This window comes from Thermobia domestica, chromosome 6, assembly GCF_964235325.1.
Source record: "Thermobia domestica chromosome 6, izTheDome1.hap1.1, whole genome shotgun sequence".
NCBI lineage: Eukaryota > Metazoa > Arthropoda > Insecta > Zygentoma > Lepismatidae > Thermobia > Thermobia domestica.
In genome coordinates, this window is record NC_137459.1 from 271,737,557 (window position 1) to 271,750,872 (window position 13,316).

Consider the following 13,316-nt stretch of genomic DNA (forward strand, 5'->3'; position numbering starts at 1 on the left):
ATTGGATAGTTTCGGAGTTATAGGGTGCCGAAAACGTGAAACAAGTGAACTTTAAAAGTTCATAACTCCACTACTATGGGACCTATCCTAGTCGAGTTAAGACATCACTGAGGAACTAGTATGTGTACTATCCAAATATCCATGTTTAAGAATGCTCCAGTACTTGCACACCGATTCGTAGAGAGGTAGGTGGAGAGTGATCAAGTACTCCCAAACAGCTTCTCTAAAAATGATTGTGCAAGTACCGCAGGTTCTGAAAGATGAATATTTGGATAGTTTACTTACTAGTTCCATCTCTTGATCCGACTACTATCGGTCCTACAGTAATGAAACTATTGACCTTTAAAGTTCATAAAAAATACTCACTATGATCTACATATTCAATTGTTTTCGGCTTCTTTCATTTCCTTGCAATGTGCACTTAGTTTCTTCGTAAATCAAATCAATACTATCAACACCGCCAGCCCCCAATGATTATACAATTCAATTCATTCAATTCAAGATATGTTGTCTTGGAATTCTATCATACAAAAATAATCAACTTCAAAAAGGAAATAATAAATTCAGCGCTTCTAACATTTCGAGAAGCTGCTCTCTTTAACTTGTAAATTAAAAGAAATATACGACCAAAACATAGAAAATAATAATATTTTAATAATAATAATAATAATAATAATAATAATAATAATAATAATAATAATAATAATAATAATAATAATAATAATAATAATAATAAACTAAAAAGTAATGCAGGATAAGGACTAGAAGAATTGTAGAGTTCGTATTTTGTATTTTTTTACCACAGGTCTTAGATATTAGAAACCAAACTATCATGATTATTAAAGTTAAAGTTAGAAACTTTAACAATTAGCAAGTTCATTATAATTTTTCGTTTTTGTTGCCCTTGTACTGTTATGGACAATCATCAGCAAAAGAAAATAACATATTTTGTTTTGAGACTGAAAGTAAATTATTCTATTTTCTTTTATCGCATACTGTACATCAAAAGCTGATCAAGTAACAGAGTCCACTTTAATAAAGTTTACACCATGATGGTTTAAGACCGTATTACTGGCTTTAAACAAAAAAGTTTCTAAAGCTTGACTGTCTGTGACTGTTTAAGATCTTTTCAGTATCTTTATCATTCTTTTTTTTTAGTTAGGAACAAAACCTTAAACTAATATTAGAATAATCTGATTAGAAAATGTACAACGTTGTGAAGTTTGTTTCTAGAAAATAGTTTTACAGAACAAAAATAGTATTGGGAGTTGACCATACAAATGTTTTTTTTTTTTTTTTCTGAAAATAACGAAGAATCTTAACGATCGTGGTAAACTAGCTCCCCACTTCAAGACATTTTGGAGCGATGGAGAAGTATTTTCAAAATTTATGAAACGTAGTTCGACAATTCTTCTAATTTCTAGAACCTTCTCTTTTCTTTCTTCGCTAAAGAGGATAGAAGATTTCCAAAATATTGGAAGAGTTTGTACATATTAATTAGTCCTTATTCAAAGTCTAGTGGCTAGTGCACATGTCTTTGATAGATGAGGTCCCGGATTCGATTCCTGATGGGAGAACATCGAATGCCTTACAGTAGTTCAGATCCCACAGTGTAATGATACATATTGGAAAATAAGCTATAGATTAACTAGTGATCGTACGCAAATAGTACATATTATTCACAATGAACGCCATTAGGACATCTTAGGTACTTCAATAGGTCCAATGGTGATAAATAGATAAGGATGGCTTCTAATCTCATGTAATAAATTTTCTGAATGTTAAACATATACAGATCCTATAGCTTCATCGTCGTTGAGAACGAATAATTTTGAAAAAAAAAAGAATTGTGCATATGTTTTGTAAAATGTTTGTTGAATAATGTTAAATTTGTAATTTGTTAAAGAATGTTTACATTTAATGACGCAGTGTTGCAGTAGTATCCAATTTTCATTACAAAATTGAGTTGAGGTGAAACAAGCTTTATGTTCGTGTTTAGGATAACTAACATTCGTAAAAGGCATTAGATGCATTTTATTAGTCATGGTATTATTATAATAAACAATATTTTATTTTATGAGACAACAATTTTTGTGTTTAACATCTTTCAAAGAAAATACACATGAAAATTATTGATTTTGAATAGTAGTTAGTGTTTGAAATTTTTGGAACATTTTGAGTTGATTGAACAAAATAAATAATTAAGATTAAAAGACTTTATGAACTATGACCATTACACAAAATGGAAAACCTATAGCCCAATATTTGTCATCTGTGCTATATTTCTATTACGTTGGACATTTATACTTTGGCACTTCATGTGGAATTTATTCAGAGATTCATCTATCATTTCGGAAATGAATCCAGTTGAAGGTTAACTTCCGTGGAAATGTGTAGCTATATTTTCTGTTTTGAACATTTTTAGTGTGTGTATGTGTGATAATTATTTGATGTGCCAATAGGACAAAAAATATAAGTTTTGTGTGGAAGAATAAATAAACTTACAAATAAGAAAAAAAAATCCACAGCTTTGTGTGGAAGATTCCGATTACTCACGCTGTGCTGCTCGTCGTTGTTATTTTATCTGCAAGTAATAGAAAGAAACTGAATTCTGTCTATGTGTGGTAATCGCTAATTTTAGCTTTGCTTCACTCAGTATAGCAGTCGCACAGTTACCTGCAGTTTGTATGTCGTGCAGCAATGTGACGCGGAAAGAAGTTGTGAACCTAACAACTTCTGTACTCACCACTGGCAAAAACAGTTACGAAGAATGTGGCGGACAGTGGACTACACGAGAATTAATCTCTGGGCTATGGTACGTTGGGGTGGCGGATTCTCATGGGCTGCCAGTTGACGGATACCACAAAACATATCAAGCGACACTTTCGCTGGCTACTTTCAGCTGTCCCTTTTTGTTGTCGAATGTTTCAATATTGGCTCCATTTGTTTTTTCGTGATCACGATATCTTTAACTGTGGTCACTCCGATGGTAAAAAAAAATCCTACACTGTTTTACTATTCGGTTCTATAAAAAATGTGTGTAGAGAACAGTCATATACCTTTCGAATACCTTTTTACTTTCCAATATAAAATTATTAGTATTCGAACACGTCTAAAATTTTAAATTTACAAAAAAAGAAAAAAAGAAAAAAGAAAAAAGAGAAAGAAAAAGAAAAAAGAAACAAAAAGAAAGAAAAGAAAGAAAAAGAAAAAATACTATTTTGTGACCCGTAAGGCAACAGCTGAAGTAGCCAAAATTATAAGCTACAACTACAATGGTGAATACAAGTTTCGTTGGCATTCGTTGTAATCTTATATTATCATATTTCCAAACTATTCATATGTGGAAATAACCCAATGGCATTGAATGATGTTGATCTGTAATATTTATGATTATCATTGTATTTAATAGTGATGAATAGCATTGCTACTGCAATTACGCATAGTTTGCGAGTGAGCATCAATTACCCGCTTCGCTGGGTTAAACTAAGGAAAAATAGTAACAGGTTTTGTTAGTCAGTCACATTTTACTATTACTAACGCGCTCATTGATATTAGTCATTTACGATGATTTTTACATATCCCCTCTCCTCCCCATGTTGCGGGCCACGGCATCGGAAGTGTCATTGTTCATCTCAGCGACCCCGAAAAGTATGAATTCGACACTGATATTGGTCATTTTCGATCATTTGTAAATGTCTTTCCCCTCCTTTAAGTTACAACGTCAAACTGATATGACAAAAATAATCTCATGTTCGAACTTCATATAGGTGAAAATTTGATCGAGAACGGTCCGGTGGTTCAAGAGTTGTTAAGTTTTATTTATTTTTATATATCTCCCCCTCTTACCTCCTCTCCTAAGTTCTATCGTCAAAGTGAATAAATAAATACCATCCCAGGCCCGAACCTCATCTATGTTGAAAATTTGATGGAGATCGGTCAGGTGGTTCAAGAATGAATTCACATAGACAGTCACTTTCATTTTTGTTTTTTTATATCTCCGCCTCCCCTCCCCCTCCCCGACGTTGCACCATCAAAGTTAAATGATAAAAACTATCCCAAACCCGAACGTCATCTATGTTGAAAATTTGATCGAGATCGGTTGGGTGGTTCAAGAGTTATTAAGGTTTATTTAATTTTATAGATTTCTCCACTCCCCTTCCCCTCCCCTAAGGTCTACCGTCAAAGTGATATGACAAAAACCACCCCAGGTCCGAACTTAATCTATATTGAAAATTTGATTAAGATCGCTCCTGTGGTTAAAGCGTGATGAAGTCACAAAAACGGTCGCTTTTATCTTTATTCTTTTTACACATATCTCCCCCATTCCCTTCCCTAGGTTCCACCGTAAAAGTGAAATAACGAAAACATCCTTGGCCCGAACCTTATCTATGTTGAAAGTTTGATCAATATAGGTTTGGTGGCTCAAGAGTTATTAAGTTTCATTTATTTTTATTGATTTCTCCCCTCCCCTCCCCCTCTTGTAAGTTCTACTGTTAAAGTGATATGATAAAAACCACCTCCGGTCCGAACCTCATCTATGTGGATTTTTTTTTAAAGCTCGGTCGGGTGGTTTAAGCGTGATGAAGTCACAAAAACAGTCACTTTTATTTTTACTTTTTTTTCATATATATCTCCCCCTCCCCCTCTCATTCGTTGCACTGTAAATGTGAAATGAAGAAAACATTCCAGGCCCGAAACTTATATATGTTAAAAGTTTGATCGAGATTATCGAGTGGTTCAAGAGTTATTAAGTTTTATTTATTTTTGTAGATTTCTCCCCTTTCCTCCCCCTCTCGTAAGTTCTACAGTTAAAGTGATATGATAAAAAAAAAAAAAACATATCTGAGCCTCATCTATGTTGAAAATTTGGTTAACATCGGTCGGGTGGTATAAACGTGATGAAGTCACAAAAACAGTCACTTTTATTTTTACTTTTTTTGACATATATCTCCCCCCTCCCCTAACCCTTCCTTGCACTGCAAAAGTGAAATGAAGGAAACATCCCAGGCCTAAACCTTATCTACGAGTATGTTGAAAGTTTCATCGAGATCGTTCGGGTGGTTCAAGAGTTATCAAGTTTTGTTCATTTTCATATATCTCCCCTCCTCCCCTCTCCCTCCCCTAAAATATACTATCAAAATGAAATGATAAAAAACTTTCCAGGTTTGAACTTCATATATGTTGAAAATTTGATTGAGATCTATCGGGTGGGTCAAAAGTAATTAATTCACGAACATAGTCACTTTTATTTTTATATTTATTGATTTCTGTATATCTCCCCCTGCACCCCATCCCCTGCGTTGCTCCGTCAGATTAAAATGATAAAAATCATTCTAGTCCTGAACCTAATCTACATTGAGAATTTGATCAAGATCGGTCTGGTGGTTCAAGAGTTATTAAGTTTTATTTATTTTTTTCTATCTCCCCCTCTCCTAAATTGTACCGTCAAAGTAAACAGCTGAAAACACTCCCAGGCCAGAACGGCATTTATGTTGAAAATTTGATCGAGATCGGTTCGGCTGTTCAAGAGATTAAGAGTCACAAACATAGTCACTTTCAATTTTATAATATAGACTAGCCTTTGGCTAGCTGAGGGCTCCGCCCCCAGACCCCCGCGTTTTGCTCGGCCTACGGCCTCGCATCTCTTAACTATCAGCCTTTGCTTCAAGAGAGAATTTTGTGCATTTGCTCTTTATACTTCCTGAATTTGTCCCAGCTGGGGGCTTAGCCCCTGACCCCCACGTTTACTCGGCCTACGACCTCGCACCTCTTAAATCTGCAACTCTACCAAATTTCAATTTTATTTCATATTTCAGCTATCTAAAAGATTTTGTATCCCAAGAAAACATCTATTTAAATAACATGGGAATTTCTTCATCTTCCCTTTAGACCCCTTAAAAACTAAAAATATTCACTTTTGGCAATTTTCCTGTGAGTTACCCCCGAAAGGCTATAATAATGCCAAATTTTATCATTCTAATCCTGCCGGAAGTGCCTAAATATTTTGGGGTGTACAAGATGTCCCATATAAGTAACATGGGAAAGATTTTTCAGTTTCCCATAAAACCACTCTACATTTGGAAATTTTTACTTTTAGCGATATACTTAGTTAACGCTAACGAAAACGTATAAACATACCGAATTTAAAGCTTTTATTCCAATTCCAAGTACCTAAAATATGATATTATAGCTCCAAAAAAAGGTCCATTTAAATAACATGGGGAATTTTTCATCTTCCTTTTAGACCCTTAAAAACTAAAAATACTCACTTTTGGCAATTTTTCTGTCGGTTAGTTCCATAAAGCTTCAATCGTGTCAAGTTTAATCATTGTAGCCCTACAGGAAGTGCCCAATAATTTTGGGGTGTAAAAGGTGTCCCATATAAATAACATGGGAAAGATTTTTCAGTTCCCCATAGAACCACTCCACAGTTGAAATTTTTTATTTTTACTTATTTGCTTAGTTAACGCTAACGAAAACGTACAAGCATACCGAATTTCAAGTTTTTATTCCAATTCCAAGTACCTAAAACATGAGATTATAAGTCCAAAAAAAGGCCCATTTAAATAACATGGGAAAATTCTTCATCCCCTCTTTAGACCCACTAAAAGTTAAAAATATTCACTTTTGCCAATTTTCCTGCGGGTTAGTTCCAGAAAGCTACAATCATGCCAAATTTCAACTTTTCACGTCAACCGGAAGCACCCTTTTAATTTATGTCAGCTCATATAGTTCTATATATAGTTAAGATATATGTTAGAAAGAGGTGCACATATATGTAAATGTGTGCGTGAAACAAAACTCAAGGGTTACTATCTAAAGTAAATTTCAATAATCAACAAGGATCTAGAAGAGAATGGAGATTTGCAACTATTTTATCTTAATACTATCAACAAAATAAATCTTAGAAGTACTTTGAAATATTCAATTAATCGGTTACTAGGTTGTATGATACAAAATTCAAACCGTAGACTTGACTAGCTACATTTTTTTTTTTAATGTAAACTACATACGTATTGACTCACTTCAAGAGTGTACTTAAGTAGGGTCTTACCTGAAGAAAATAGAAATTAATGACACACACACCACCAACAAGTCCAATAGATTAAAGGCTGAACGGCAGAAGGCACCTTCGTGGAGAACAAATCCATACGATATCATCTTTAGGCATATTTCCACAGTAAACACCGATGTGAAAAAGTAATCAAAATATTTTAATATCTGCAAAAAAATAACAAAATTAAACTTTATTAATTTACAACAAAATTAAATAAATTCCACATTTTGTCAGTTGTATAACTTAGCTAACTAACAAATATTATAAGCTTATAATATTTAATCCATTTAGCTCTTTCCTAATGAATAAAAGTAAAGATGTTTCATCGTAACGTTGAAATATTGTTGACTCAAAAATAAGTATCAATATTTCAAACGTTAGACTTTTAATATAAATTCTAATTGGATTTTAGGGGAGAAAGGTTAAATCTTAAGGGCCATAGTGATTTTAGTTCAAACTATGTAAACATTATTTCTGATACATTCACATTTGAACAAAACAGTTTTATAATATTCGTTGAACGTTTTTTTTTTTTTCAAGTTGATTTAGAATATATTTACGAAAGTGTTTTTAGTGCTACCACTTTACACCTTAAAGGGTTAAAATTTCGCACGTAAGTAATTTTCCTTTTATCCTTTCACTAATGAGCCGATAGTTATTTATACGCTTTACTAGAATTGTGAACTCTAAATTTGTGGAGCTGGTTGTGCATTCCTCAGACTTCAGTTACACTACGTCTTCTGTCTGTATTATTAACGCTCTCGACTTTGGTGCGAGCGGTCCCGGATTCGATTCCCAATAAGGACATTCGATCGGAAAAGTGTAAAATATTTTTCAGGCCAGCCATTCTGAGTGCGGTTTATTCTGTTTTTCTTCATTTACATCAGGCAAATGCCACGCTAGTAACTAACGTAACCTTCCAGGCCGAGTCCTTTCTTCCACACTCCTATTTTTTCTCAGTATCTATTTTTTTCAAGAGCCTTTCTTTGTTTGTTTTATTTCGCCATTTTACCTGCCATTTTTTGGTTTTTATTTCACAATTTTGCCAATCATTTTGAGCTTTTTATTTTGTCATTAATTCCGGGCTCTACCTTTCATTTAGACAGTGAACACTGAATTTTCAAATTTATGCAAAGCCCTGTCCGATAGTACGCCAAAAAGATCTTAATTTTAATAGTAAACAAAGGGTAGGTTATATCAAGTTCTGATAAACAATACAATTCAATAATTAGTTCTATATGTTCTTAGATTTAGAGAGATAAAAGTGTGATAAAAATAAGTTTTAATTATCCATTTTGGTAATAATAATTTGTCCATGTCTGCACATATACTGCTTTCCATTAAAAGTGCAACATCAAGAATATAGTATGATGTTCAAATTTGCAGAATATGTAGAGTATGGAAGTAAAAAAAAAAAAAAAAAAAAAAAAATGATTAGTAGGACAGCGCCGTGAAGTAGCAGGGGTGCTGGGTGTGGCATCTAATGAGAGCAAGCGAAGGCTCGCTAGAGATCCACCTTTCAATGGTGGACGAAGATGAAGTGACGTGAGTATGTGCATACGGTCATAAAATGGCACGCCATTGAATGCGGGAGTCCTTCCAGCAGATTTCGGCCTTTGATCGCGGACGAATAGTAGTATATAACCAGTGAAATTCATTTTTCCGCTACATTGGTGTCCCTATTCAACCGAATGCAGTATCATTCAGTGCATATGAACTCGATGGCTCCACGAAAACACTACGAAGCTACATACCAGATTCGAAGGACCGCACCACACAACGGAAAGTGAGAACAAACGGCCTATGCGTATGGCTCTGGCGGATCTGACAGGCACATCCCGCACACAGGTCTAAGTACTGGAGGTTGTTGTACAGTATCCAGTGTCTCCAAGAACAATTTTATGTCGTCCACCAAAACGGGGTGGGAATATATATGCAGGCACCTATTGATATGGCTTCCTCTGACTGTACAGGATAAGTATGGAAGACAACAATGGTGCTGCGAACGTTGTGCATGGAGAGAAGAATGCCAGGACATTCTATTTTCAGACGAGTCCCGTTTCTGCCCCCATCATCATGATAGCTGCATCCATATCTGGTGCTTCCGTGACACTAGACTGGGCGACGTCTGCATTTTGTATTTCCATGTCGGTCTGGCATGGATAATATGGTGAAGTATGCAATTGGATTCCTTGCCGTTCGTGCCTCCTATGCATTGACGGACATTTGACAAGACAATAGAATATTGGCGAGGTGTTGGATTCGATTGTGGTCCCTTTAGTACAACTCATTGCCGGAGACTACGAGGGTTATTACAAAAGTTCTAAGCCTACTTATGAACAGAGCAGCAGAGAGCTTATAGTTGGTGTTACTTTTCAACATAATCCTCTGACAAATCAACACATTTTGCCCATCGATGTTCAAGTACGTTAACGCCGCTGGTAAGAAATGATTTGTCGAAGGCGTGTAAATTTCATCTACAGCATGCGTGACGTCATCATCAGTGTCTAAGTGAGTACCTTTCAATTTATTTTTGAACTTTGGAAAGAGATAAAAGTCAGAAGGTGCCAAATCAGGCGAATAAGGTGGGTGAGAAACCAATCCTTAGCCGCAATCGTGAATTGCTGCCATTGCGATGACTGACTTGTGGCTAAGGGCATTGCCTTGATGGAGAAGCACATCTGTCAGTTTTACACGACGCTTCCGTCGAATATTATCACGCAGCTGTCGTAGAAGACCTATATAGTACTACCCAGTCGCTGTTCATTCCTTTGGAAGATAATCCACCATCACTATCCCTTCCGAATCTCAGAAAACTATAGCCATCGCTTTTTCATCTGAGGGCACTGACTTGGACTTTTTCGGAGGAGGGAACGAGGGGTGTATCCACTACTTGGAACTTTGTTTGGACTCTGGTTGGTAATGGTGGACCCAGATCTCATCTACTGTTATGAATTGAGTGCAAAAGGCATGTGGATTTGTCCGAAAGAGGTGAAGATGGTCCCTTGAAATGTTGCGTCTCTTGAGCTTTTGATCAGGTGTCAAATTTTTGGCACCCATATCACGGTAACCTTGCTCGGTCAATGCTTGCAGCAGATAAGTCCACTGTCTCAGCAATCTGTCGAATGGTCATTCATCGATCATTCATGATGATTTCATGCACTTTATCAATGTTCTCCTGAGTTGGTGCTTCTACGGGCCTTCCTAATCGAGTGTCATCTTCAATGGAAATTCTCTCCCTCCTAAATTAGGCTGCCCATTTCTTCATTGTGGCATATGAAAGGACACTATCATCTAAAGTAGCAGCCATATCGGCGTGAATCTCCTGCGCCTTTAAACATTTCCTATGGAGATATTCAATAACAGCTGTCACCTTCAATTTCTTCATTTGGTCGCACTTTGCTAGTCTTCTAACTTTCTAGATCTGTAAAAACAGAATAAAAGTCGATATTAATACCAAATTTGATATGACACCATAGGAAGGTTTAATAAATATAGCCTAAAAGTATTACATGTCTAGTTCTAATATTTCTTGGTTAGGCTTAGAATTCATGTAACAACCCTCGTACATTCCAGTAGGATAACGCGAGCCCCCATGTTGCACGTACTGTTCTGCACTTCCTCGCTGGACACAATGTTCACAATATTCCTCTACTTCCTTTGCCGGGAAGTTCATCCGATCTCTTACCAATTGAACACGTTTGATCGATGGCATTATACCTTTGAACTCCACCAGCTACAGTTGATGAGCTGTGACATCTTGTCGAAGACACATGGTATATCATACCTTAGGAGGACATGCAAGCGCTCATCATCTCGATTCTTCACCATGCTGCAGCCATTCTAACCGTCAAAGGTAGACCCACACGCTACTGACTGTTGCTAGTTCTGCTACGCTATGACTATGTTGTTACGCATCACACAGAGCAGTAAGTTTAATTATTACTACTTGTACCATCCCTACCTGCCAATATTGACGTCGCTACCTTGTTTCCTTCTTAGTGTCTTAGTGTTGCCTTTTTAATGGCAAGCAGAGTACATAAATCTAATAAATTTGAAGAAGATCACTTTCGTAACGGAAGTAATATATATATATATATATATATATATATAATAAAGAGTTTGTCTGTATGTCTGTCTGTGTGCAGCCTAGGGAAAAGACGAGTGGACCGAGAGTTACCAAATTTGGTCAGGGGTGTCTTGGTCCAGGCACAGATCAAGACGAAGCGCTTTTTTTTTAAAAAAAAATTCTGACCAGGGGAGTGTCAGGGGGGGGGGCGTTTATCGGGACCGACCTGGGAACCAGACAAATTGACCGAGAGTTACGAAATTTTGGTCACGGATACCTTGGTCCAGGCCCCAGACCAGAGTGAAACGTTTTTGTCAAAATTCAAACCAGGGGGGTCTCAGGTAGGCGTTTACCGGGACATGTAAAAGTAGTAGAATAATGACCGATATTAGAGTCGAATTCATAGCTTTCGCGGTCGCTGAGATCAATGGTGAAACTCCGATCGCATTAACTTCCAAATTCACCCTATTCGGCTGCGTGCCGGGAGTCGCCCGGGGGGAAGGAATACCGAGACATGTAAAGTAATCCAAAATGACCGATATTAGTATCAAATCCACAGTTTTCGCGGTCGCTGAAATGAATGGTGATACTTCCACTGGCGTTGACTTCCAAATACATCCCCCATGCGAAGAATGGGCATATTCAACTAGTATATAATATAAACAACATATTCATTTAACATGTTGATCATAACATTTTCTTGTACGTTTCTTATGGCTCTGTTTTATAATAATCTCACTTCAACGTTTAAAGTATTATTCTGAAATTTTATCACAGATTGATATTCTTGCTCATTTATCTTTCGCTATTATTATGTCCATGTTCTATTAAAAAAAAAAAGAAAAAAACTTTTAAATTTTAACCAGATATTATGCATAATCTAAAGCAAAGATTTATTTTAGATCAAATATTCGCAAATGAAATTTATAATCAATGTAATATATTATAACTATATGACTACTTGCCGTACTATCACGCCCCTGAGCATTTGCGTAATGAGAAATGAAAAGTAAGCTCAAAATTAATGCACATTAAATTTTCGAATGTAACTTCTAATAATTCTGCCCTAAATTTTGTTTAGATGGCTTTTATCCAAATTTAGCTTTGGTTTCTTCATTCTTATCTATAATAAGACTCAAAGACATTCCTTTCAATATGAAATGCATTTTCGTAATGGCTGTAACCTCCCTGATACTATGGATGGACATCCATAGATGTTTAGAAAGACCACAGTTAACTGTAATTTTTAGTTCAGAAAAATGTGCCAAATAATTTCTTTATTTTATTACAGTGCTATTAATCACAACGAATAGTTATACTTGTAGTAGCAGTAGCAGCAACAAAATACAAGAATTATTTCTAGTCTTGCATCAAGCTGAACTACTTTGATACTTATATTAAAAGTTTTGTTACTATGAAACGAATTTCTTTGGATAAGAGTACAATAAGTCAAATAAATAGATACTAAAATGGAAACACGATTATAAGTTATGTCATATAATAAAGTAGAAATATTAACAAAACAAAAGTTAAGATTATCATAAGCAGATATCATATTAATTACACATATTTCAATGTTGTGCCATCAATCTCTAGAACCTACTTAAGCAATAATTTCAAATGTAAATCAAATCATAATTTATATATATATATGTATATATATATATATATATATATATATATATATATATATATATATATATATATATATATATGTGTGTGTGTGTGTGTGTTACAAGTAGGCATTTATTACAAGTTTATATATCTACTTGTAATAAGGGTATAAAAGAGAGAAAACAATCCGTTGTATAGTACGAATCATTCTGTCAATGCAAGTATACAGTTTTCCAAAGCAAGTTGGATGACTTGGTTTTCTGAACAAATTGTACATTGTAAACTCACCATATTTCTACCAGAATCCGATCTAAGTGGATCTTCAGCAGCTAACATTGCAGATGAGATCATAATACACACCAATATAATATTTCCAAAATAACTATGATTGCACAGCCAATGACAGAACACTCGAATTCTGAAATGGAGCAGATAATATTTAAAATGAATCAAGTTTTACCTTTTCCAAATACATTAAACTTTGTCATGCTGCGAATTAAATTTCAGAATGTTATTTATTACAAGTAATAAGTTCCTGGAAGAAATTTTCTTAGAATGTCACTCTGAAAGACA

General features: G+C 35.2%; 1 protein-coding gene across 23 annotated transcripts in view; it reads right to left on the reverse strand.

The window, feature by feature from the left end:
* The window catches only part of Ca-alpha1D (Ca[2+]-channel protein alpha[[1]] subunit D), an 836,510-nt gene that overhangs the window by 155,649 nt on the left and 667,545 nt on the right, over window positions 1-13,316 (reverse strand). For all 23 annotated transcript variants that reach the window (XR_014131916.1, XM_081762817.1, XM_081762798.1 and 20 more), the window contains 2 exons: window positions 13,032-13,161; window positions 7,058-7,224 (listed from right to left, as the gene is read on the reverse strand). Coding sequence is in view for 22 of the 23 variants with exons in the window: in XM_081762817.1 (XP_081618943.1) it covers window positions 7,058-7,224; window positions 13,032-13,161 (297 nt within the window). In the remaining variant the exon portion in view is untranslated. The remainder of the gene's footprint in view (window positions 1-7,057; window positions 7,225-13,031; window positions 13,162-13,316) is intronic.